Below are 27,508 nucleotides of genomic sequence, written 5' to 3'. Positions count from 1 at the left end.
CAAGAGGCTACTAGCTAACACTAGCAGTTCTATTTCTGTTTTCCATTTCCATACTGAAAATGTATTCATGTTTCTGCTTCCTAGAATAAACTCTCTCTACTATGGGGAAAGAAAATCCCTTGTGCCCAAAATCTGTTTCCCAAAACCACTCCATCACTTCAAAATATCTCAAGTCTACCCAGAAACTGAGAGAACTTATACCAAAAAACTCCCAAATGTACAACATCCACCAACTTGATTTGACTTCAAAAGAAAACCTAGATACTATTCTACTTGGCCTTCAGATACATGCATTTAGCTACAAAGACAAAAATCTCTATATGCTTTCTTAATTTTTTATCACAGAAAAAACACAAGCAACACAAAACCACCAAGAATCGTCCAAGAATTATACAGTGCAAGACCAAGAATCAGATTTTGCAAGTCAAAAAAATAGGTACTCAGACCTTATTCTCATCAAGCTTGCAGAATCAAGTTCTTACAGCACATCCCATTTTCATTAAATGTAAGCGTTTAAGCACAAATATCTGTCATGTTGAAACTCTGACAACACAAATATTAAACATGTAAAAATAATGGAAAATAGGCAGCCCTTGTGCAAAATATCATGTCAGGCTGTCATTTGGCCAATGCAAGAAGTGTCTTTTGTTGTATCTCTTGCAGCAATCATGCAAGCAACTCTAACGTTTCTGCTACAAAAATTTGTAAACTACAAATCCAAAGAGTTGGCAAAAATATTTCTAAATTTAACATTAAGTCAGACCTGGGCCAAGTAACCTTCTCAAAAGTTCTGCAGGTATAAATCTTCTGTGATGAAACTGTTACTGTAAACTACACCAGAAAAGCAGCGACAAATAAATGGCACTAGTTGTGTTAAAGACATTGTGTAGAGACCATAAGCACACTAATAAATCACTACCTGAATTATATTTTATGCTAGCTGAAGTAATCTGGAGAAGAACATTTATGCACAGAAATCCCTCTGGCTAGGACTATCTGGCAATATTTGATAATAAATACATTAAAGACTACCCTTCCCCAATACCTACACAGATGTCCTGTGTCCCTGGATTCTTACTTGCCACATTTGGTCACTAAGCAATTTGACCTGATTTTCAAGTGTTCTGAACCCCTCCTACTCCAAGGCATGTCATCAAGTATTCTTTTATTAAAGGATTTTGTTAACACGATAAAACATATATTTCTTCAGCACTCTAACAGGATCTATTAATATAATTACTAAAAGTTGTCAATACATGTAACATCCGGATATTCATCGGTTCAAAACTGAATGGCACAAGAATCTAAGGGAAGGAAATGCTGTACTTTTTAAAAAGACACGATGTATTATTATAAAGGCAAGAAAAAACACATTGATGGACTATCATACTGTAAATTCACCAGAGAGGATGTAAAGAAAGCAGCTACAAAGACAGGCTACTCATACCTCACCTGAAAAACCTGATCATTTGTTTCTGACTCTCCTGGACTATTACAGTTCCCTACGAACAAATCATTAGATCCTTCCATAGCAATGTCATGGTCAGCTCCATTTTTTTCCATTACAAGATGACCTGAAAAAGTCACAAAAGTTTATTTCAGCCTTCTGTACTTTAGCCTCAACCAAGACATTTTTTTGGCCTTGCAAATTTAGTCTTCTAAGTTCTAACGCCATTGCAAGCTAACATCAAAGCCCTCAAGAAATTCTTGCCTCTTTATCACTTCATTACCCACTGCAGAAAAATTTCAGTGTGTTGTTCCAGTATAGTTCAGCTTCTTGTGTAAGACAATTTGCTTGACTTGTCATTGCACACAGATACAAAACACACTTACACACTCTCATGATTTTCATCTAAATATGTGCACAAGCACTCAACTAACAACCATACACATCTAGAGAACACTTGATATTTAAAGATATGCCAGCACTGTTTTACAAAAATATTAGTCACCTACTTCCATAATCAACAGACAGGATTTGTGTTACCCAACTCTGTCATGCAGCCATCTTGAAGTAAATTACATTTGTTTTAAAGGGTTATAAAACAACATATAAATGAAATAAAATTACTGTTGTTAGCCTACAGCAGTAAGCTTTGGCAGGAAAAACGCCAGATATCTGAAACTAAATTTGGCATGAATCATGTGATAAGAGGCAAAAAGACAGAGCTCCCGGCACTTCAGAGATTCACCTCCTATCCCAAAGAAAAGTAATTCAAGGAGCTCAGCTGCCCATTACAAACTTTCAAGCAAACAGATAGTATTGGACAGTGAATTGCCACATCCACAGGATAAGGCTTTCACCCAGACAGTACGCCCTTTAAAGTGGTGACCAATCCCAAATATTCATAAGCAATGAGACAAAATGACAAATGAACTTGGCGTCTATGTTACTAGAGTACATACATACTAGACTACACACCTAAGATGCCAAACTGAACAGAAGAAAACTTAATTCCTGCAGTTTGGGGTGAGGGAGGGGGAAGGGTGTTCAGGATTTTTTCCTTCATTATTTGTTTTAAAGACAGGCAGTGTTGTATTAGTACACAACTTCTACCAGCTTTATCTTCTTCACCACACCATATTAAATTCCTTGAGATGGACCTTCTTGGCTGTGGTATTTCAACTGTTTACAGCTTTAGTAAGGAGAATGTAAAAGGCTAAAGAGTCACTTGAAAAGAACTGTACAACCCTGGAAGCACAAATTTATTTTGCTTTGCAAAGATATAAAGGACCACAGGCAAAGTAAATCCACATCTCCTTGGCTTTTGAAGCTGAATAAAGCATCCTGCTGATACAAACAACATTGTGAAGTTAAGCTGCTCATATGCTCAATATACTAAATACTTTCATCTGAAGCAGATTTATTTTTCCATTCAGTTTTCAAGTGATGACAAGTTCCAAACCAAGTTCCAAATGAAGTTACCTCACGTTTACCAAATATTTCGTAGCTTTGGATCTGAGAACAATTATGAGATGTTTCAGTTAAAATGTCTGAAGCATGTTAGCAGCAAATGAAAAAAAGACAGAAAACTAGATTTCATCATCACTCCACCATTTCCCCTCAGTTAAAAGATGTAAAGAAGACATGTCAGTTTTGCCAAAGCAACACATTTAACCCTCTGAGATAAACTGAAGAAGTTTTTTCCAGGGATACCGATGGCGCGTACCCTGAGCGTGCTGGAACTCGAGTACAGAACACAAGGATGGCTGTATCGGGATGGACCAATGGCCTGAGTAGCCCAATATCCTGTATTTAACATTGGTTAATAATAAAGCTCAGTGGGAAAAGCGACAGCAGTAGGGTAAATATACAGCGATATTTATCCAGCTTCCTCTTACAAGCAGCCCAGAAACATCTGAAGTTTTATCTGTGTTTAAAAAATGCCCTTGGTACATTTTTGCCCTGTGACTTTGTCTAATCACTGTTCTAACCCACGCAAACCACTGGCACGCAGATAACCCCGGACAATGAACTTCATGGTTTAACCATCCAGGTTTCATTAACCTAAGCAACCCCAAACAAAAAAGATTGTTTTTTTCTCTTAAAGAAATATACTTTTAATAAATTTTAAATATAAAATTATATATACTAATATATAATATGTAGAAAATACAAATATAAAAGTTAATAAATTTTATAATTGTATAAATATTGCTAACAAATTCCCCAAACAAGAGTTAAATCCTGTACACATATACATATGTATGGATATTGTCATGAATGAGTAAATAAAATACAAGTATCTCTTCTTTTCATAAACACTTTACATAAATGGCACAAAAATTTCCAGTGTAACACCATTGCATCCCACTGTCCTGATTTCAGCTGGGATAGAGTTAATTTTCTTCTTAGTACCTGGTACAGTATGTTTTGGATTTAGTGTGAGAATAATGTTGATAACACACTGATGTTTTAGTTGTTGCTAAGTAGCGCTTATCCTAAGTTAAGGATTTTTCAGTTCTCCATGCTCTGCCAGCAAGCAGGTGTACAAGAACCTGGGAGGGAGCACGGCCAGGACAGCTGACCCCAACTAGCCAAAGGGATATTCCATATCACAGAACGTCATGCTCAGTATAGAAACTGGGGGGAGTTGGCCGGAGGGGCGGATCGCTGCTCGGGCATCAGTCAGCAGGTGGTGAGCAATTGCATTGTGCATCACTTGTATTTTCTTGAGGTTCTCTGTTTTCGTTTGGTTTTTTTTTTGTTTGGAATTTTTTTTGTTATATTCCTTTTAATTACAATAATTATATTTTATTATGATTATTGTTAGTATACATGTTGTTTTACTTTAGTTGTTAAATCATTCTTATCTCAACCCATGAATTTTACTTTTTTTTTCTGATTCTCCTCCCCATCCCACTGGGAAGGGGGAGGAGCGAGCGAGCAGCTGCGTGGTGCCTAGTTGCTGGCTGGGGTTAAACCATGACACCCACATTTAACAACGAGTTAAAGGAGAATTGTGGGAGTTTAATGTTCGTGTAAAACGGGATCAACAGCTGTATCCTCAGTGCACACATCAAACAGGCAGCTCTCCATGCCTCAGCTTTAGCCTTTTACGCAGCTTCAGCCAAAGCACTCTACAGGCTGCTCTCCATGAAGTCCACCACTTCAAGGCCATTTCCAACTCAAGGGTTAGCGCATTTTAACACATAGGACTGCTTCCTTCGCCCTGCCTCCATGTGGGAAGCACTTTGCTCAAAATAAAGGGAAATCTACACCATTGCTATCCTTGGTTCAACTCTACAAAGAGAGCAAGCAGCCACAGAAACTGCTAGCGCAGGCAAACACAATAACCATCATGAGCATTTTATGCAGGATCTTATGGACAGGATCTTCAAGAGAGCCAACACTATGCACTGCAGTCTAGCCTACACATTACCATCAGTGGTTCAATTCCAAAGACAAACGCACTGATAGTTCAAGATCATTTAGCAAAACACAAAAGGCAGTCAGATCTCAATTTATTTAGCCATCAAGAACTCCCATGATAATACAGCTATCAAAGCCAGGGGCACCTCTTGCATACGCTAGGTTCTCACTGACTGTCATCCATAGACACAACTTGTATAACATCAGGAATAGGATTTGAATGCCCACTCTGAGGTGAACCTTTCTCCTAACAGCTGCAATCTCCTCTCTAATCCAGAAGACCCCATACTATTTCTTAATATATAAACTTTTAAAGACACTAACAGAAATCTCGAGCTAGCTTTACTTTAAAATCCTATCAGTAGCCAGTCACACCTCTGCCCTGTCTTAAGGCAGAGTATTAGATTTCTCCATTTTCTTGCCTCCGATTCTTTATTCTATGGTAATACCTATACGTACCAACTACAAGCAGTGGTCCCTAAAAATACACCAGTTCTAGACTGACATAATTTTAAGGCTTCGTATGAATGCTTGCTTCTGCCTTGCCTCAGTTACAAGGCCTCTTTGTGAAGGCAACATGCAGCCAGATTCCAAAGGGAAACACTGCCTTTCAAACTGCCAGGGCTAGTTATTTTAAACAGAGTCAATAGCGCAAGATTTTAGTCGTAAGAAGAAACCTAAACTCTAAAAAACAGGTAAGTCCATTGTGATAACAAGCACATTCTACCTAGGACTCCTCTGTCGAGGCAGGAGGGAGGGAACTCTCTTACATTTTTCAAGCTTCAAGCTTTCAATGCATACCCATTAAAAAAAAAAAAACAATAACAAAAAAAGGAGATCAAAGCTTGACTGTGCAAGTTCATGTCTTTAGCATTTCTGACAACAATATTCCCCATTTTGGTTTTAATTTTTACTTCATGACAGGAAACACATACAGTCGAATGCCTCGCTAACAATCTTTTTTGGGTCTTCCATGAAATGTTTCAGAGGTTTTATAAAAAGATTTAAGATAATTGCACAGCTTTCAACAATTAAACGCTCTCTCTGAAAAAGCTACCTCTGATGACATTTCTCTACCACCATTATGAAGGGCACGAATTACAGTAAAACATAACAGGGAGGAAATTAGAGCATAGTGATAGCCTCACACAAGTGAGTTACAATTAGCTTTATATTAACTTGTACCAGGTTTGAGATTTAGCTTATCTCTGTCATGGAAGAGCAGGCAGATACTGTTAAGAATACACAGAAGATCTGGGGACTCGTACTTAAAAGGTTTCTCAAGGAAGTCACTTTTGTGTAGCTAGCGCAAGCATCTGGAAAATGCACCTGCGTCAGTTACATTGACAAACAATGCTAGATCTTTTAAGTACACTTAAGAAAGAGATGAGATTTCAGAGTCTTACAAAACATCAAGACTCAACACCTGCCCACTCCAACAAGTTGCCTCAACCTGAGTCAGGACACAGGACAAGCTCAGCTGTTCCGAGAGGCCAGAAGTAACTGTCAAAAAGGCAGGAAAGAATATCCATAAACCAAGCACACAGCAGCTATGCACACAAGCAGCTTTCTCCCAAAAAAGCAAATTCACTTACAGCTTCTTTTAGGGTCCACTGTATGTTGGGTTTATTACTTTTAGTAGGAAGTTTATTGTCGCTGTGTCACTTTACGTGCAAAGAATCGCAACCCAAGTTACACCAAGACCACCCCATCAGCAGCCAACTGTCCCGCTCGCCGGCTCGCCCGCTCCAGCAACGCCGCAGCCCCACACGGGGAACTACTCACCGCCGCGGGGGCAAAGCCGGCACCGCGGGCTGCCCCGCACCGCACCGCACCGGCCCGGCCCGGCCGGGGGTGCGGCACGGCGGCCCCCAGTGGCGGGGGAGGCACGGGACACCCCTCCAGCGGCCCAAGGGCCTGCGACTGCCCCACGGAAAGCGCTCTCCACGCCCCAGCCCTGAGGGGAACGGGGGACACCTCACCGCCTGCCCCTCACCCTGAGACCCCCGGCCCGGCCCGCCCCCCCCGTCGCAACCCTTCCGCACCACAGCGCCGGGGCGGGACACACAAGCGCGGGCCCCGCCCGCCGCCCCGAGGGAAGAGCGCGGCGCGGCCCGGCCCACGGCGGCACGGCCGCCGCAGCTCCCGCGGGGAGCGGCGGAGGACGGTCCCGGAGGAGTCTACTCAACCTCGCCTCCGCTCCCGCAGGCGCCGCCATGCAGACCGCCGCTCGGCGCACGCGCGCCGCCGCGCCCGCCCTCCAGCCGAGCGGCGGGGCAAGGAGGGAGGGAGGGGGCGCGCGCGGAGGGCGCCGGGAAGGTGGCGGCGCGGAGCCCCTCGGGAGCCGTAGCTCGCGGGCCGGGGCGCGCGCGGCATGCCGGGCGTTGTGGTCTCCGCGGCGACCGGCCGCCAGGCGCAGGGGGCTCGGCGGCGGGAGCGGGCGGCGCGGGCCGGGCCGGGGAAGCGGGCTGCGGCGGGGGCCGGAGCGCGGCCGGCCGGCCGACGGGCGGGCGGGGAGGCGGTGCCCCGCGGGCGGGCGCGGCTAATCGCGGCACGTGGTCAGCGGCGGCAGCATGGCGCAGCTCACGGCGCGGTTCCGCACCGACAACCGCAGGTGAGGGTGCGCCCGCCCGGGGCGGGTGGTGGGTTTGATTGAGGTGGGGGGGCAACGCGGAGGCGGTAACGGCGCCGTGTGCTCGCAGGTACGCCGTGGAGGATGTGCCCTTCTCGGTGCCCGCGGCCTCCGAGACCACCGACCTCAGCCACCTCATCAACAAGCTGCTGGCGGCCGGCCACGGTAGGTGCCGGGGCGGGGGCGGGCGGCCGCTGGTCCCGAGCGGGAGCTCGGCGCAGCCCCGGGCGGGCGCCGGCCTCGCGGGCTCGCCTTTCCCTCAGAGGCGCTCTGCCCGGCGGCGACGAGCTCCCTCCGCTCCATCCCCGAGTTCCCGAGCGCAGGCCCCGGCGAGGGCGGAGGCTGGGGCTCCGCCACAAGCCGCCCCGCTGCCGTGCGCGCCGGGCCCGCCCTTCGGGGGAACCGGGCCCCTCGCAGCGCGCGGTGCCGCAAGCGGGAGGGCTGGGGACCGGCCCGGGCGAAGAAACGCGCTGTCGGAGTCAGCAGCAGCACCCTGGTCCCCGCAGGCCCCTCGGCGAGGTCAGGCTTCGGCCTGAGCCGGTCCTGCCCTTCTGCTTTGGTCCGGCTCGCTCTTTGCACTTGATCTGAAACTCGGCGGGCGTCGGTGCTGCGGAGCAGTCCCGGGAGAAACGCTCCAAAGGCTGGATTAGCGTGTGCCCTGCACCACGGACCCAGCTGCCCCAGCAGGCGGGAATGGAAGCGTTCCCCAAAACCTGGCAAAAGAACTAATGAAACCGAAGGTTTGGGGTTTATGAAAGCCTTTGAGAAGAGCTCGGCCATTCTGTCAGTGCTGGCTGAAACGGGCCCGACTGACTTGAAGGATTTTCAGGGGAAAGACACCTGTGCAACGTTGTTGAAAAATCCCCTTTTCTGTAAGAAACTAGACTAATTGTATCTTAACCTGCTGGGACTTCTGCAAGTTGCTTTTAACCTGTGAAATTGCAAACAACCTTGAATAGAAAACCAGTGCACAATGCAACGCTCGTGTCAAAACGCGGGGCCTTTGTCAACTATGCCATTACAGAGGGAGAAATAGGAACTAAAAAGTCTTAGGATTTTCCTGTTGCTGCCTCAAATACCGGGCTGTAGCTAGTGATGATAAAGATGTGGGCTACCAGTGGCAAGCTCCATGCAGAACAGTGATGAAGCACCACTGGCGTTTGATTAGATGTAGCTACAGAGAAAAGGGTTTAGAAAATAATGTGTTAACAATAAGAGGGAAACTTAACTCTTTGAACCCCAACAGCAAATTTTCCTTTCTCTTAACTCACATAATCCTGTGGAATTCATGGGCTCCCCACTTACAACTGGGAGAATAAACCAACTGTTTTGTTGGAGGTTTTGTTGTTTGGTTTTTTGAACCTCTTGTTGGCTTCATTCTCCTGAACCACAGAATGATGCTGTTCTTGATGGTATCAAATAAATAGTGACACCTGAACATGGATTCTTCCCAATTTGTTTCAGCAGATCACAAGTATGTGGAATTTGACTTCCTTATCAATGGCCAGTTTTTGCGTATGCCACTGGTCACGCACATGGAAATGGAAAATATCTCCACAGTAAGTCATACTCAATTTCTCCCCATCTTGGACAGTAGAACAGACTTAGCCAGTTTACTTCAATCTGATTTAGGTATTACACTGTCATCCTGACTAGGTAGATTTCCTTGCTCAGTTTTATTTCTTTTCTGACTTTCCCAGGAGGATTCCCTGTATTTTTAAATCCATTCTGAACTGTGAAGTGATTAGAGAGCATGGGACTGAGCAGTGCAAGAACATAGTTATTCCATCTGTTGTCTGTGTAGAGATCAGAGGGGAAATTCTTGTCTTACTCAGTTAATCATTAATATATTTTTGTCTCCTACTCTATTAGTTACATTGGGGGATAATGGAGGAGGTTAGTATTACCTCTAGAAAATGCTGTGAAGTATTTTAGACACCAGTGTTGTATGGGTAAATACAGAAGAACCTGAGAAGAGTGGAATTGCTTGCTTTTGCTTCCAGCTTGCTATTAATAGTAATTTGATGAAAATATGGAAAGCAGCGTAATTCAGACACTTTTTTCTAAAGACTTTAATTTCACTCATGTGGCAAAGGACTTGGGTACCAAGATCTTTGCCCAATAAACTTGTATATTTGCACCCCACTACAGTTAAATATTACTGTTATTGATTTAAAAAAATTTTTAAAATCACACTAAATAAGTATTTTGTCTGTGAGCTCAGGAAGAAGTGGTGGAAATAGAGTATGTGGAGAAATATATGGCCCCTCAGCCAGAGGAATGCATCTTCCATGATGACTGGATCAGTTCTGTTCAAGCCACTGAAGAATGGTACCGCACTAAGCCGATTCTCAGTTTTCTCTTGGTTATTCCTGTTGTGTGCAGAGGACTCCATGGTGTCAGATGGAGTGGTATTCTGTCTCTTTAATAATCTGTTGGGTTCCCCCACACACACCTTTGCTCTGGTTTTGGTGGTGGTTTGTTTGTTTTTTTAAGCTGCCAAGTCAGTCAGCTACTTGCTTTTGTAAGCAGTTCAGTTTTAACACCTCTATTCTATGCTGACAGTGACTTTAACACAAGTAGAAAACAGCTAGAGTTACTGAGCATGAGATACTGTTAATAAAAATGGATAATACAAATGCTGTTTACTATCCTTTCTCTTAAAGGACAGCAAGATTTCCTTATCTCTCTTTAGCTTAAACCCTTGACTTCAAACGTGACATTCATTAGCAACAAATATAATAGTGTACCTTTATGCAGAGCTTTTCTTTAAAAAAAACCCAACCAACCATAATTGTCCTTTTTTGCTGTATTTTTACATACACTTTCCAATCAACTAGGCAATGTTCCTATATGTACCATGAACAACAAATTATCTTTTCTTTTAAATGACATAAGCAATCTTAAGTCTCACATACCAGAATATGCAGTACTCCCATTGCTTTTCTTTTTGGCCTGTACTAGCATTGCAGTTGTAGGTTTTAATGGAACTTTGCTCTGTAACAAAAAGATTTTTTTACTTTTGCAACCTTTTTTTTTTTTTTTTTTTTTTAAACCACATGAAGTAGCTATATTTTGAATACATTTCAGCTAACCAGTTACTATGCTAATATTTTTCCAAGTTTCTGGCTGAGGCTTTTTTTCATAAAAACATTGTTGGTTTTAAAGACAGTAATGTTTCAAATTCTATACCCTCTAGGATATTAACTGGCTGCTATGATCAGACTGCTCGAATCTGGTCTTTGGAGGGGAAATCCATCATGACAATAGCTGGGCATACAGAAGTAGTGAAGGATGTGGCATGGGTGAAGCAAGGTCAGTATATATTAGGGCAGTAGTAACAGTTTGATATATTGGGGGAAAAATGGCAGTACTCCTCTATCTATTATTTAAACACTACAATTATTTCGATGTCTGTCAGTGGTGTTAGAAATGAAGTCATGGGTGCAAGTAAAATAGTCCTTTAACAGTAATGAGTATAGTTAAACATGTACGTTTTCTATCCACCTTGCAGGCTTCGTTAGCAAATATTGATATGTATACTTATATTAATTGTACTTGCAGGGTAACATGATGTAAACTGAGTTACGTATGAGTTTCCATCTATCTGCTATTTCTTCTCTGACTAGAATAAGTATATATAAAGACTTTGGAAAGCTGCGTCTGCTGCAAGCATGACTTTTTTTCTTCCTCAGATAGTTTATCGTGCCTGTTACTCAGTGCTTCTATGGACCAAACTGTCCTGCTATGGGAGTGGAATGTGGAGAAGAACAAAGTGAAAGCCCTTCACTGTTGCAGGGGACATGCTGGCAGTGTAGACTCCATAGCTGTTGATTGCACGAGAACTAAAGTGAGTGACTCCTGGAAAGAAACGTTTGTCTTTTGCAATGTTAGCAGCCTGTATCTCAAAAATCATCTTTTTGCCCCTGAATAGGTACTAGTCACCATGCTATTATGACTGACACACTGATAAGTTTCCAGTCTTGTTATAAATGGTGGTTATTGAGGATTAGGAGTGCTATATCAACGCTAGGCTATCTTTTCAAAGTGATGCACTTAACATCTAGTATCACAAAAAGCTGAAGGTGACTTTAGATAGCACAAGCCATTATACTGCTGGCTTTTGACTTCTGTGAGTGAAGCTGAATGTTTTAATTAAATGTTACCTTTAATGCATATGAATTTTGTGTTATAATGAACTATTTTCAAATTTGACCTAAATTTTCACAGTATTTTTGGTGTGAAAAAAACTTCAGAGTGATACTGAGAAAACGCAGGCAGTAGAAGATGTTCTTTCCCTTTATCCAGGAATTCAACAGTTAAGAGCATTCACCCCAAAGGTGGAGTCACTGCTCCCAGCTTGACTCTATCAGACAGGTTAAAATAAAACCTTTTGGTGCTGAAGGAAATAAAGAGATATTTTGTAGGTATCTTTCCTGCAAAGGAAGGAAAAAGAATAATTTGATCTATACCAATTTTTTTTTTTTTTTTTTTTTTTTTCGAGCAGCCCAGCACATTTCGTCATGTGTTATAACCAGTTGGTTGATTTGTCAAGCAGGAGATGTATTTAGTATGGCTTACAAGGTCTGTCTGGATGAACTTTTAACAAAATGTTTCTGTTCATACAGTTCTGCAGTGGATCCTGGGATAAGATGTTAAAGATCTGGTCTGCAGGTAGGATAAGCCTAAGTTGGGATTCTTGGCTTTCTTAAAAAAACCCTGTACTTAGAATAACCTGAAAGATGGGTATCTGAATACTTCTTTCTTTAAGAAAATTTGAGTCTGTAATATTAAAAGCAAGCTAGAATTTTTTTTTTTTTTTGGTAAGCTTTGAAAGGCTATACATTACTATATTAAGTTACTGTTTTGGTTGGTAACACAATTTCAGATACGGTTATCAACTGCGTGCTGATGTTTATTCAGAAAACAGTACTTCATCTCTTTCACTTACTTTTTAATGGATTTATATAAATGTGCAGGTTTGAGTATAGACTTCTTACAAATCAAAAGTTTGTGGGTTGTTTTCCTGTTCTATTATTGACACCATAATATGGAGGATAATAAGATGACCAGGTCTTTTCTAGAAATGTAGACTAATCCCATTTGATCTGAATGCTTTCTTTCACTGTTCCAAGTCACATTCTTTCAGTTTGGGAGTATATATGTAGGTATTGTATCTACAAGAAAGATTGTGTTTATCACACACCTGGATTACTGTTGAAATTTTCCATGAGTAAGGATGATCTTAAAAACCTCATTGGGACTTAATTTTAAAACTGCATGACCTGGAGAATATCACTTAATTTGTATTCATTTTCCTCTTGCTCAAAATGAAGATAATACTGATCTTATCAGAGGTGTAAGGTTAAAATACTCATGCATCATAGACAGATTAGGTACTGTAAATACTGAGTTTTGCTTCATTCTATGGAAATGCAATTCAAAAACCTCTAGATCAAGTCTGACTGTCTGCTGTCACAGTACCTACAGAAGAAGAGGATGAAATGGAAGAAGCAGCTAACAGACCACGGAAGAAGCAGAAAACTGAACAGTTGGGACTAACAAGGGTAAGATGAGCTCCAGGTTTGTCCAGGATTTTATTTTAGAAGTGTGGCCACACAAAATAATTTCTCTTTGTTAAAAGTGACTATATGAAAACTTACGGTGATGTGTCTCAGGCTGATCAGACTTGTATTTTTATTTGTTGAAAGAACAGATTTTTTGACAATATTCAGTCTGATCTCCTCTCACCTTTAAATTCTAGACTCCTCTGGCAACCCTCTCTGGCCACACAGAAGCTGTGTCCTCTGTGCTGTGGTCAGACACTGAAGAAATTTGCAGTGCATCATGGGACCACACCATTAAACTCTGGGATGCTGAGACTGGAGATCTCAAATCAACTTTGGTGAGATCATTATCCTTTGTAGGTTCAGCTGAAGTCCAGCTCAATGAAAAAAGTTGTGCAAAATAGTAGCTCCTCTCTTAAAGTTACTATTTTCTTTTCTGACAGACAGGAAACAAAGTGTTTAATTCTGTCTCTTACTCACCACTGTGTCGACGCCTCGCATCCGGGAGCACTGACAGACATATTAGACTATGGGATCCTCGCAGCAAAGGTGAGCTAAAACATGCGTGTTCTCAAAGTAGTTTTTTCAAAATTGGAACTTCTCCCTGTTGGGAGATGTCTCACAAACTGTTTTCTGGTCCCTCTGCTTGAAACAAGCCATTTAGGGGCTTTTATTAAATACAAAGATTACGTCTATTTTCTGTAATCTGGTGCAAGACTTTTTTTGATTTCTCACCTAATAATTCAGAAAACTAACTCCGCTTAGGTTTTCTATGTTTTGGGTTGGGGTTTTTTTGGTTTTTTTTTTTTTTTTTCAAACTTACTAATGACTGTTCAACTGTGCAGTCACAGGCCTGAACTTTTTTTTTGTTTTTGCAAGGTTCACACCTAAGTTGGCTGGACTATCATTAAAGTGAAATGTCATCACTTTGTTATGATACAGGGGTGCCATGTCTGAGAGGACTGCGCATAACTTATGACTGAGCCTACCAGATTTATTTCATAGACATGTTTACTTGTTTAGCTTCTATAAATCTAATCCAGAATTTAACAGTATTCTTTTCTTTTATGTTAATAATAGAAGCGGTTTTTTGTTTGCTTTTTTCAAAAGTCTTTGAAAAGAGAGTTTAGTGACAAGAAAATACATTCTGAGTTTTGTTTGGGGTCCTTTCCCTCAAACTTGTGTGGGTTCTATATTTGTTTGCTTTCTTTAAAGTTCACTTTGATTTTTGATGTTAGAATCACTGGTAGAAGAAGCACTTACCTTGAACGCAAATAAGTTGCTGACTGCTTTTCTCACTGAGTTTTGTATGGATCTTAAAAGTGCTGGTTTCAGTTGGCATCTACTGATGTCTGTCTTTTTTCCTCTTTTTCTGTTCAGATGGCTCCTTGGTTCTCCTGTCTCTGACATCTCACACAGGCTGGGTGACATCTGTGAAGTGGTCACCTACCCATGAGCATCAGCTGATCTCTGGTTCTCTGGACAACATTGTGAAGCTCTGGGACACAAGGAGGTAAAATAAACACGCGTTCTTTGCTGTTCAAAGGCATGTAACCTTACAGGGTCAGTTAACCTAATGAAATAGCAAAAGCAGTCCGAGACATTCATTGAAAATTCCTGTGGAATTTGTGAAAATCCTCTAGGTTTTAGGAGTCAAGCATTTAACAAAAGGGAGAAAAATACTTGTAGTCTACCAGAGGACCTGTGGCTTAACATCTGAGAGAGCTGTATCATGTTCCAACACAGGACTTACCTGGCATTAACAGCAACATTGATTGACATGGAGAAGGCAGCAACCATAACATTGCTACTGGGATTAGGAACAGCAGAAGGTCTGCTAACCATTCCTCTATTTTACAGAACAAGATACCTTATTTTACTAAGGAATGAGCCTAACAGTGTGAAGTTTCACTTGATAGTCTTTTCAGACCTTCCATTTCAAGTTTCCAAGCAATTAAACGGTTTGCACTCAGAAGGCATAAATGGCTTTTCTGGAAAACACACACAGTTGAGCAGCATCCATGCATGGAATAAGGAAGCTATATAATAAAATATTCCTTACAAGCAGACTGATTAAATTTCAGAGTCAACGTAGTTTGCAAGCAGATGAAGAATGTTGCTGCTTTTCTCTTTGCGGATGTAGGAGAGGTTAACACTGATGTCATCAGCTCTGGAGAAAGCAGAGAAAACATCACAGATGGTAGAGAGTACAGATAACTCTCTGAAAGTGTTTATAACTGCTAGACCACATCTGTTTAGCATTGTGATAGTATTTCTTCCAGGGACCAATTTTGTTTTCTGTGATTGCTCATGTAACTTCAAACATGTGACTGTAAATACCTGTGTTTTACCAGTTGCAAAGCTCCTCTGTATGACTTGGCTGCTCACGAAGACAAGGTTTTATGTGTGGACTGGACAGAAGCAGGGGTAAGAATCTGAAGAGCAAGTTACTCAATTTATATGCCTGGTCGTTAGGAAGAGGGCTAAAAGCAGTCATGGACTATTTTTTCATTTATGCTTAAAGATAGAAGAGAACAGGAAGTTTTAGTTGTGCTGTGGTTGGTACTGGGTTGATAACTGGGTGGTGTTGTCATACACACTGCAGCACTTCCCCATGCTGCTGTGCAAAGGAGTAGGATGGGAGTTTGTCGTGGTTTAACCCTAGCCAGCAACTAAGCACCACGCAGCTGCTGACTCTCTCCCCACCCCACCCCCGCCCAGTGGGACGGGGGACAGAATCAGAAGGAAAAAGGTAAAACTCGTGGGTTGAGATAAGAACAGTTTCGCAGAACAGAAAGGAAGAAACTAATAATGAAAATAATAATAAAAAGGATTGGAATATACAAAACAAGTGATGCACAGTGCAGTTGCTCACCACTCGCCGACCGATGCCCAGTTAGTTCCTGAGCAGTGATTCCCCTGCAGGCCAACTCTCCCAAGTTTATACACTAGGCATGACATCACATGGTATGGCATATTCCTTTGGCCAGTTTGGGTCAGCTGTCCTGGTTGTGTCCCCTCCCAACTTCTTGTGCCCCTCCAACCTTCTTGCTGGCTGGGCATGAGAAGCTGAAAAATCCTTGACTTAGTCTAAGCACTACTTAGCAACAACTGAAAACATCAGTGTGTTATCAACATTCTTCTCATACTAAATCCAAAACATAACACTATACCAGCTACTAGAAAGAAAATTAACTCTATCCCAGCCAAAACCAGGACAGAATGTAAGCTCTGTAGCATTAAGTGGGTGTTACACTGATATTCCAAACAAGGAGAGACATGAGAACAGCACCACACCTTGCTGAGGAAATACATGTTCCAAGGTACCGTTTGCTGCCATGGAGATTAAAGCAGCAGCATGAACTGACAGCTGGGGCATGGTAGTACAGGTGGAAGGGGGGAAACTATATAATCCTCTATAGCAAGCTGTTCTGCTACTGTAGTGGTACACGTGTAAAATGGGAAGAATTGTTAATGTCAAGATTCTCAGTGTGGCTCCTGTTCTCAGTAAAAGGCAAGAAAAGCTTTAGCAATTTTCCTGCAAGAACTTAGCTTCTAACTTTAGGAGGAAGGTAAGGGACAATGTTGTTTCTGCACTTTGATTCTGTGTTTTAGTCATGCATTAACAGTTCATTATTTGTTACTACTTCTTATGTCTTCAAAGGGGAGAAAAAATTGGGAGTCCTCAACTTTTTTGTAGGTTTTGCTTAGTTCTGGTATTAATCAAAGTTTTCATTTCCTCTCATCAGTTGCTATTGAGTGGAGGTGCAGACAACAAACTGTACTGCTACAGATACCCAGCTACAGCCTCTGATGTTGGAGCATGAAGGTCAACAGCCAGAAGAATTTTTTTTTTTTTTTTTTTTAATATTTTTGCAGCAGTGGCTCTCTGTTAGCATCCCTACAGAACCAACATCTGAAGAGAGTTTTTTGTTGCTTAGAGAGCTGTTCCTGGTTTTTGTGTTGGTAACCCATATCCATATTTGTCAAAGAAAAATGGCAACAAGCAGTTACAAACGTGATTACTGTGAAACAAAGCAAAGGGTGTTTCCTCCTTTTTGATGGCTTTGAATTAACATCTTTTAAATTACTATTTGTATAGCCCTTTAATAAGGAGTAACTGTTCTTAATACATACAGAAAAACTACTCACTGGACTAAATTATTTTTTGAGTTTCCCTGCTTTCCCTTGAAAAAAAAAATAAAGCTTTTATGCTACGGTTCATTGGTTTAGTGCCTCACTGCAGATAAAAATCAGACTTCAGCTCTCCTTTCAGTATGCCTCTTGGCAGTTCTTACAATTAGGTCCTTAATTGATGAAGCCAGGCTTCTTTCTAGGATGAAGACGTAGTATGTTTGCAGTGCAAGTGGTATGATATAAAGGAACGTGACAGATCTACTGACAGATGAAATACTCAATTTTTTTTGTTGCTCATAAGTTAGGGCTGTAAATTACTTTATATAATGTGCCTGCATTGTACCACAGTACAGGTTATGTTGCAGTACAACTGATGTGGTATCTTACTCCTAAAAAGCAGCAGATGTATACAAACAAGTGGAGAATCACAGAGAAGGCAGAAGAAAAATTAATTTGTTCCTAGAAAGAATGGATACAAAAAGTTGCCATAGCTTTTAGGTTGATAGAGGATAAGTACTATTCAAACATGCTCATTTTCTCTGCTGGTGGTCTTGCTTTTAATTCAGCATTTAAATGAAAAAGCTATTACTGCAGTTTGTGCTGGTTTAACATCACATACATGGCATCTAACATAGTTTAACAATGTGGAAACCAAACTTGAATATCCCCACTAATGTCTTAGCTTTCAATAAATCTAAGACCTGTACAGCACAACCAAGTCAAATGCTTAAGTTGCAAGGTTAATAATTTTTCTTTGAAGGGTGAAAACTCTTCATAAAGAGTATCCATATTCTAAACATGGATGTCCAGGTTTACAATATGGACAAGTTCTGAGTAAGCCGTTTAGGAAATACCTAAACAGCAAAACCATAGAGAAAACAGCAAGGGTACACAGGGGAAGGATCTCTGATCCCTTGGCTCTGCAAGTAATGTACTGCAACTAATAAACTAACCTTTATTTACAAATTCTGCTTACAAGGAATTAGTTGTTTTGCTGTCATCATCTTATCTGTGTGCATGTTCTTAGTATGTGCTTCATCCTTTCTAAAGCAATATACACTATTCATACCTTAATATAGCAACTAATTATATTTTTTTTTCTTATTTAAACTTTCTTCCTTTAAAACATTGCCTTCTATTTACTCCACAAACTGGAACTTACAAATATGGCATGAATAAGTATTTTGTTTTGTAAACCTACTGAAAATACAAAGCATTTTTTGAGCAGGAATTTAGTATGTGCTGGAACATGCAGCATTCCTTCCTCACCACTACTACAGATCTATATAATTTCACATGCACATTTGTGGATATGCCAGTCTACTCTAGCAATCATTGGCCTAATAGTCATAAAAGTTTAAAAAAAATCTCTAATAATTTTTTAGTATGAAACCAGAAGAGAGTAATATCCCCTTTAGGTAATCCTTAATCGAGTATATCTGACTTTTGAAGGTCTTAACCAAGTAAAGTTGGGAGAGGTTTTTAGTGGAAAGCGAGACAGTGAAGGAAGTTTGGGAACTAGTTTGCTTCACTTGTCTTCAAGACTCCCAGTGACGATTTAATCTAAAGTCTTGAGCTATTCTGTGCATTATACGAATTTTATTTTATTACTCTTTTCAGTTTTTCCTTCAGATAAGTTATGCTTGAGCATAGCTTTTAGAATTACTGTAGTATTTCACAGTCAGATAGCTGTGCAGCACCTCCAGCCAATTAAGCAGTTGATAAAATAAGTGGGTTCTCTTATATGCATATGTCTAAAGACTCATGAATGCAAGATAGGTAACCTTAATACGGTTTTCTTGCCTTCCCAGAAAGATTTAAAAAATGCTTTTTAAAAAGGTCACATCACTTGGACTGTCAGCTTAGCTTAGAAAGATTGTAATATTATTTAGACTTAAGAAATCCCAGCTGGCATTAATTGTTTCAGTTTCAAACACTGAATCCATTAGATCTACACTTGTTACCTGTAGCAAATACACAGAGTGTAACTAGAAAGGTAGGTTTTGGTAGACCACAGTTCAGAAGCAGGAGGGTTTTTACACCTTCCTCTCACTTTGGGTTCTCTTATTTGGAAAAGTACTGTGTCAGATGCAGAAAGAAGCAACTAAGTAAACCATATTAACATTATGAAGTGATACCAGCGTAAGTACAACATGGTTTTGGAATGCATCTGTATTACCACTGTCTATAAATTATCCTAGAACCTACAAAAATACTTTTTAGATTTGGCTGACTGACAGTTCTTTGGATAATCTGTAATCTTAATTGAAACATTTTAATAAGAATATTTGTTTTCCTCCAAACATACAGTTCTTCCATTTAAAATCATGATTGAAATTAGAATGGCCAGCATGAGTTGATTTTAAAATTGCAAGAGAACTAAGTCAAAAACAAACTTAGTCTTCCAGAATCAAGGTGCTGATGGTGATTCCAGTCACAGAAACATCCCCCCCCCCCAAACCCACATTTCTGCATATTTGTAGTGCCCTGGTAGCATAATATAGAACAGCAAAAACCTTTTATGTACTAACAGCTAGTTTTCCTTAAACATCAAAGTGATACTACAAGTAAGGGGAATAAAGACAACAGTCAACTACTGCAAGCTTTACTCATTTTTTTGTGTCAGCGGGGATGGGGGGGTGGCTTTGGTTTTGAGGCTGTGCAATAAATTGTTCTAGTTCATCTTTTCATCATTTTCACGACACCTGGCATAAACTGTTAACTTTACTAGTGCACATATGCTGCCTCTAAATACAGTTCAAACAACATCACTCATTAAGACACATGTTAAAAGCGTTAAAGACAATGGTTCACCTGCTTGGTCCTTGGTTTAGTGTCACACTTGCATTTTCTGTTCGTGTGTTTGCTTTTTCCCAGCTGGTTCTTTCAGCTTTCTTCTTGCTTTGAGGCCTTCATCTTTCCTTCCGGATGATCGCCATCGCTTTCCTACAGCCAGCCCTGGCAGAGCGCTGTTTTTTCTCTCTTGTAATTTTGTTTAGTTTTTTAATCTTTAATTTCTCAGCCTTCTCTCAGTTAGGAGACTGAATTAAAAAAACAAGGGCAGGGGGAAGGAAACCGCAAATGTTCCAGTGAAACTGACACACAACCTAAATCAGCATGTGTGGATAATGCCATTCACCATCGTACCACCCAGAAGATCAGCACCTTTCCCATAAAGCACGCAGACCCCTCCAGGGAAGGGCATGTCAGCTCACCCACAGCACTGTGGACGGCAGCTTCAATCCATGTGTCAGTCACAGCTTTGAGACCCCCAAACTCACCTCAGATACCGCTCCCCAGTCAAATGCTTTGCTGCTGGACCCTCTTTGGGTGTGAGCTGCTGAGGAGTGCACCGTACACTCTGGAGGCACAGGCGAGAGGAGAGGACAGGCTGACAGGAGACTGGGGTTTTCTTAGGCTGCATTTTTTTATGAGCTTGGGGCAAGGATGCAGATCTCCAGCTGGCACTGCTCTGCCTGTTCCTTTCAACATACAGCCCATAGCCTGGTGGTGAGGTTTTTCCTTAATGAAAATAAACTTGTATGACCTTTAAATGAGTTTTGTATGGGCTGATAGATTTCCCGTATAAACTCAACATACTTCCCTAGATTTCAGCACACATACATTAGGAAATAGATCTAACTACATATGCTTAAAGTGACTTCTACAATTTAAACAAAAATATTTCACAGAGCTTGGAAGAAAGAACTTATATACAAAAAGGAATACACTTTTATTGAAAACTCCTGAGATACGAGGTTTTCTCTGGCATATTCTGTGACATTTCTGCCACAGAAAGTGCTAGATAGGCATACGCCGAGATTCCCCAAAAGAAAAATACACGCTTTTCTTACACTCTTAAGTTGATCTCAGTCTTGCTAATTATCAACTTGTTACTTAAACATGGATATAAGTTTAAGAATTTCAGAATTTTTAATGCTTTTCTCATCACTGAATTAATGGAGGCTACAAAGTTATTTCCAAGATTGTGTGATTCTAAACACGTTTCTTTAAAAAAAAAAAAAAAAAGGGGGGGGCAAAAAAGCAGTTGATCAGATTTGGGCAGGTCTGTTCGATGATCTCACTGAAATTTCAGTATTTGCTCTTTTCCCCTGCTGTGGGAGAGGTGAAAGGTTTTGTCAGATTAAATACTTAATGTGAACTAGGTCGACACACTTGACTTGGATTTCTACTCTCTGTAAGAATGGGGCTGCCAAGTTGGCCCTCAACGTGCCCCAGTCTAGGGGTGAACACAGTTATAGAACAGCACCCTACTTCATTTAAAGTTATTATTTGTATATTGCATCTTTTTGTTTCCTTGTTTGTTTAAAAAAAAAAAAAAAGCATTCACATTTAAAAAAAGGTATTCACATTTGGTAGGATTAGTTATTGTTTACCTGTAAGTTTTACTGAACATGCTTTGAGAATGCATGATTGTGGCAGGTTGTCCTGTCATGCTATCCTCATTGCATCTCTGTATGATAGTTAAATGGCTGAGGAAGACAGCTTTTCAGAGATCAAAGATCCTGTTCTGCCAGGCAGAACTATAACCTACCCTTGATTTCTCACCAAACATCCAAGCAAACAGAATGGCTATTCTGCTGGTTAGCACCAATGCCAGCGTAAGCTTCAACTTTCCCTGCAGTTGACTCCTGCTTGGCCAACTCAGGTGAGAGAAGCACACAGATACAAGGAGCTGCACAGACTACTTAGTTGGATAGCAACAAGTTATAGTAGCTTATGTAGCAATTCCTATGCCAAAAAAGCCCAACTGAGTTAGAATCACCAATTTTGTTTGATGTAAGCACGTTGGCAGAGATCTCAAATTAGGGGCAAATTTTGGGATAAAATTAATTGTCATGAAAACCAATTTGAATTGTCCTGTAAATTGCATGAAATGAATGGCTCTTCAGCTGCCAGTGAGAAGCTGGCTGAGTCTGGTCTAGGAAAGACAGCTGCTCAGTCTGGATGAGTCTACCAAGCCGTCCAAATCAAGACACGTACTGTATGGAATGCTGAAAACACAACTCAAACCAAAAAGGTGTAAATTTCTGTATCAGTTACATATTCATATTCAAAACTTCAAAATCTCAGCTTTCCATATCTTTGCAGTTTATTCCATTGGGCAACTAGTAGCCTGTGACCAACAGGGGATCTTAGTATCAGTTTAAATGTCTCTAAAGCTAAACAAACATCAACATAAATGCTCTGTGATTGCTACTGAGACTTTCAGCTTATAATTCTAGCAAACAAATTTCTTTAAATGTTTGAAAGCATCTCTGAATGCAAACCAGAATTCACGAAAAGCTGTATGGAGAAAGAGGATATGCCAATTATAGCAAAATATCCCAATAATCTAGATTGCTTATCCAAAAGCGTCCCCCTCATCACACTTTCTATTGTCTATGGTCTATAAATTTAGAGTAGGGAAGTTCCGATCTTCAGTCAGACCACAGCTGCTGTAAACTGCCCATGAAAGACAGCTGAGATCACTTGGAAGAGCATTCAGGAAATGCTCACTGACTTAATTGCTCTCCTTTAACTCTTTCTCTATCCCAGTTGGTGAAAAACATTCCAGTTTGTTAGACACCCATGCACACACAGAGCTATCTCATGGATTTCTGCATACAAGACAGGTCAAAAGACTGGCCAGTGGTGAACAAAATGCAGAAGAAATATTGGAAATTGAAACAAGCTCACCAAAGAATGAAGATGAATATGCGGTAACATCTGATGCAGAGCTGGATGCCAAATTAAGAGATAAACCTAAGGATCATAAGCAGTGTCAGTAGGATTTGATATGTAGGATATGAATACATGAAAATGGCATCATTTTTCCTGCCACTAACAAGTACTAGTTACTTTCAACAGGGGAGTCTCAGTCATTTGTATCATTTGAGAAGCCCCCAAAATGGTATCTAGTGTTGGAATTGCATTATTGTTTTCTGAATCTATGTAGCATCAAAGAGGAGGACTTTCTTAAATTATTCTCCAAGCTAAAAGGTGTCATTACCACGTCTGTGTGCACACCCCTGCATACACTAACATCTGGTGGAATAGCTTAGCACTTTTGAGTTTACTGCATTAACCAAAGCATTACCACAGAGTCTGCCAGTCAGATGGACAATTCTTTCTGTCGTATAGGGCTTGTTTGGGGATCAGGAGGATGACAACAACAAATAAGCTACACTCTCCTTTTTTAAAATATTTGCAGCATTGAAGGCTACTAGGTGATGTAAATCCCTCATTTGTGTGATTCTAAGCCTGAAGCACATTGCTGATCTAACAGTGGATGCAGGCACCCAGAGGCACCTGCTGAAAACCTGTACTTTGAACCAAAGTCTGGAAGGTGTGGCATGGGTGCGCATGAGCGGGAAGAGTTGTTCATACTACGATGTGGTTTGGATTCACAACAAACATCTATCTTCTAATGTCCCCTGTTAAAGTCAATATAGAAATTCGTTTTCTAATTTAAAAAGCACAAACTTCCATCTCTCCCCCATCCTTTCCCTCTCAGGTTTTGCATCAACTTTAGCCTGAATCTTGGAAGGTTCATACAAATTTGGGAACTTTTTTTGATCTTAAAAAAAAATTAAGAAAAAAAGTCAAAATCTGACAGAATTTCACTGAGTTCCATCAGGGACCAGAATCTGTTTATGTGCTTGTTAAGATCACATCTCAATTTCAGACATGAGCTCTTATCTTTCAGCAGATCTTGGATTGGTAGTTCATTATTTTGGTGGACTTTGTGCATAGGATGAGGCGTTGGAATTTGCTGGCAGCAGGTTTTTAATACTTGGAGCAAGGATCAAGTATAGTTCTTGGTGTTACACAAAAGACATCAACATGCAAGTGGTCCTCTTAATATATCCATAGCATTTAAAAGAATAATGAATTAAATAATAGTAAGGTTTTGCCTTTAGGTTTAAGAGCATACATACAGAGACCCTCAATGGACAGTCTCTCTTGCTTCTCAGAAAACTGCACTATGGCCTGTAGTTATCTCCTGCAGTTAAACTACTGAACCAATGTTTCCTAGATCTGAACAGCACAGATTTAAGCAGAGTCTGGTTTCAGTTACAGTGCTGTAACTCCAGAGCATGTCAGTTAAGACAGCGAAGCCTATCAAAATCAATGGACTTAATATAGATTTGCAGAGAAGCTTACATGCACCCTATCTGAATGTAATTTACAATAATTAGCTCTTGTATCCTGATGTAGCTGAAAATTGAGTCAGAACCAATTTCCAAAAAAAATCAAATATTGCATGTCAGCAAAGCCTCTTCTGGAAGGAAATAAGATTTGTCTTCATAGTAACTAAGCTTTGGAGCAGAATGGTGAGGGGGAGGAGATGATGGTTTTTCTCCCCTTCTAATCCAATCTATTTAAACAGAAGAATCAAAACAACAGATGTTTAGTATGAAAAATGCTGCCAGAGACACTGGTGCCACAGAATCCACCATAAACTCACCAAAGATGAACAGATGAAGAGGCTACAGTATCCCTGTTTCAGTTTTACCAGCCTCTAGTCAGCTACAATTTAAATGTATAAGTCTGGAGTGTCATGTTAAAAAGAAGCTATCACTTTTGCAAGGAGAGCAGTTTACAACCCGTGCACCGTCCCACCATGCACCATTCTGAATCTCTGCAGTATCTATAGTATTGCTTGCTAGATGTAAACAGAGGATTATGAGCTACAAAATTTTATCTGACCAGATCATTCTCAAGAATATTAAACTATATACCAGAGAAGTCTGTTTTAATGAAAGAAATCTTTATTTCTAATCTTTTCTCAGCTTGCTGTAGTATAGTGCAGCAACTGAAAAATATTTTCAGTTTTGGGATGTCTGAATTGTATCTCTCATGTTGGCAGACACATTTGAAGCTAATAATTTTGCTTAGTTGGCACGAGTATTGCTTTCACTGTTTCCTACTGGCCTTCTCTAATTACTTTTTAGAATTTATGACACAGCAGTTTGTAGGGCTGCTAGTGTAAAAAGTTAGAAACATAAGCTTTTTTATTTCCCTCTGCAGCAGTATATTCTTGCCATTTACCCTTCTTATTTTGCCACCCGCTCCATGTTTTGCAAGGGAAGTATCTGTTGTTTTATTCCTCACAGGAGTATCAAGATCAAGGAGGTAAAAGTCTCCCTCCTTTTAAATATATCAGGTTTTGACCTTTAGGCTAACACGTCCCAATATAGCAGACACTCCAGGTGCCTGATGCATTGCCACTGTATTTCTCTTCCCACATACATCACTGACTACATTATGACACTAGGGCCACTACGGCAGGCAGTATTTGCTTTTGACATACCTTTTTTGACATTTACGTTTATTCTGCAAATGTCTCAGCTGTTAGTTTTTCTTTCCCCCACCTTTAGAACTACCAAGCGCCTGAAGAGCAAGGGGTAAGTGAAAAGGAAGCTGATGCTCAGGCAGCAGCGCTGGTTGCTAGCATCTCTTCTACACTAGCAGCAGGGCTCTCTGAAGAACCATCACCCATGGTCTACAAGCACAGCCAGCTGTCTGCACCCCTGTAGCTTAAGTCACCACCCATTGTCCAGAAGCTAATTCTCCCCCTGTGCCTGTGGTCCTAATTACTTTTGATGAAAGGCACAAATAGCTTGAAACACCACTCTTTTCTGTGTGTGTGACTTTTGTCTTAATTATATTTCATAAATTGTCTACAAGTACACGCTCAGCACTTGTCAGTAAAGTTCGAGTCTTGTTTCAAACAGAAATATCACCTGCTTATGTCAAGTTGAAATCTAGTTTAGTCTTTAAATGTGATTCTGCCTATATTGTACTACTACCCAGTGAAACACCGTATTGAAACAAGACCTTCTCAACAGAAATACCCCAATGACCTCTAAAAAAGAGTTTTGTTCAACTTGACTTGCAGTTTCTTTTCTTTTTATTGCTGGGAAGTTTGATTGCTCTGAGATAAAAGAATGCTGTTATATACTAAATTTTATAATTTTAAATTCATATTTTTATTTATATGCTTATATAATTTAATGTTATAGTTTAACTTATTTGGTCCACAAACTAATGACTCAACATTTCTTTCTGAAGGGTTTTTTTTGTTCCATTCAGATGGCCTGCACAGATATCTAGTACTGATTAGTGGAATACTGAGGAATACTGATAGGGACTTTATGGTACCGTATGCAATAAGAAGTTTATTCTAGTTTGAGGCTCTTCTTCCTTTTGTCCTTCTTTTTAGCATTCTTATTATTTAAATAAATACTGAATATGTAACATTAGAGATATATAATCTCTCTCTCTCTTTATATATATATATATTTATATAGTCTCTAACATCGGGATACATTAAAACATTTACACTCTCCTGAGGCAATCACTGCTTCAGATTGAGCACTGACAGATTAGGTTTGAGTTTTCATGAAAAAATACATTCATGCTGCGTTTTCACAAATAGAAGAAAACAAAGTCCTTTGTTAAACAGTCAACCTAACTAGACTTTGCAGAGCATATTACTGAAGCTATAATTGTAATGAAGGAAGAACTTTATAATCCTTGAAAACTTTAATGCTGCCTTATACTAAAAAAAATTATTTTATGGATTAAAAAGGGTTTTACATCTTTCCAATTACAAATTTAAATGCTGGCATAGTAGTACATAATTGCAGGTGTGCTATTCATTATAAATCACACAACATAACAGGACTACTAAGGTGGAAAGTTTACAGAAAAGTTCCCCCTCAATCCTTAAAAAAGAAAACAAAAACAACCTGGGACATTAAAATCCATATTTTACGGGTATGTTAAGAACATTTATGAGAAATGGTTTGGAAATTAATATTTAGAATTACAACTGCATAGCCTTTCAAAATGCTGTCTGCTGTTCATAATGAGCACTTCAAAAGTATTAAACATTCAGAATTCTTTCAAAATGTTCATTAATGTATACATAAAAACATACACACACACACTCCCTCATATTTCTTTTCAACTTTTTGCATTTTTTTGTTATTTAGGGCATTATTATAATATATATCACAGATATTATAATTTTTTCTAAGCCTCCGTAAATCTCAAGAAAAAGAACAGAAAAATTTCCCTTTTTAAAATTCCTGGAAACGTTACATTGCTAGGAATGCCTTCTTAAGCCCCAGAGTTCAATTAAAGACATTTAAGTAGAAAACCAGCGAAAAATATCAGATTTCATAATATGGTAAAATATTCACATTCATCTTCCTTTGTAGCATGCCTATATATCCCTTAGCCATTTTTTCTTCCCAACACCCATCATTTCACCATTGTTCCACATGA

At 40.2% G+C, this 27,508-nt stretch overlaps 2 protein-coding genes across 13 annotated transcripts in view; one reads left to right on the top strand and one right to left on the bottom strand.

The window, feature by feature from the left end:
* CARF (calcium responsive transcription factor) overlaps positions 1 to 7,123 on the bottom strand; it is a 41,070-nt gene extending 33,947 nt beyond the window's left edge. For 7 of the 11 annotated variants that reach the window (XM_030017010.2, XM_030017011.2, XM_030017012.2 and 4 more), the window contains exons 1-2: positions 5,420 to 6,876; positions 1,453 to 1,574 (exon numbers count right to left, since the gene is read on the bottom strand). In XM_030017010.2, the coding sequence (XP_029872870.1) occupies positions 1,453 to 1,563 (111 nt within the window). In that variant the 5' untranslated portion in view covers positions 1,564 to 1,574; positions 5,420 to 6,876. Of the gene's footprint in view, positions 1 to 1,452; positions 1,575 to 5,419; positions 6,877 to 6,918; positions 6,939 to 7,062 lie in introns of those variants that run through there. The other 4 variants (XM_030017007.1, XM_030017009.2, XM_030017008.2 and 1 more) reach the window with 4 other exon arrangements.
* Positions 7,124 to 7,223: 100 nt separating this feature from the next.
* WDR12 (WD repeat domain 12) lies at positions 7,224 to 19,805 on the top strand. Of its 2 annotated transcripts, none has more exons than XM_030017019.2 (13): positions 7,224 to 7,487; positions 7,576 to 7,670; positions 8,970 to 9,064; positions 9,730 to 9,836; positions 10,705 to 10,820; positions 11,201 to 11,355; positions 12,134 to 12,179; positions 12,987 to 13,072; positions 13,270 to 13,410; positions 13,516 to 13,621; positions 14,453 to 14,585; positions 15,427 to 15,499; positions 16,822 to 19,805. In XM_030017019.2, exons 1-13 carry the CDS (start codon positions 7,447 to 7,449, stop codon positions 16,897 to 16,899), a joined length of 1,272 nt encoding a protein of 423 aa, XP_029872879.1. In that variant the 5' UTR covers positions 7,224 to 7,446; the 3' UTR covers positions 16,900 to 19,805. The 2 variants fall into 2 exon arrangements, with proteins under 2 accessions (XP_029872879.1, XP_029872880.1); XM_030017020.2 differs by having other exon boundaries at positions 7,227 to 7,487; positions 8,973 to 9,064.
* Positions 19,806 to 27,508: the final 7,703 nt, after the last annotated feature.

This window comes from Aquila chrysaetos, chromosome 6, assembly GCF_900496995.4.
Source record: "Aquila chrysaetos chrysaetos chromosome 6, bAquChr1.4, whole genome shotgun sequence".
Classification (NCBI taxonomy): Eukaryota; Metazoa; Chordata; class Aves; order Accipitriformes; family Accipitridae; genus Aquila; species Aquila chrysaetos.
This window is presented reverse-complemented; position numbering and strand designations above follow the sequence as displayed.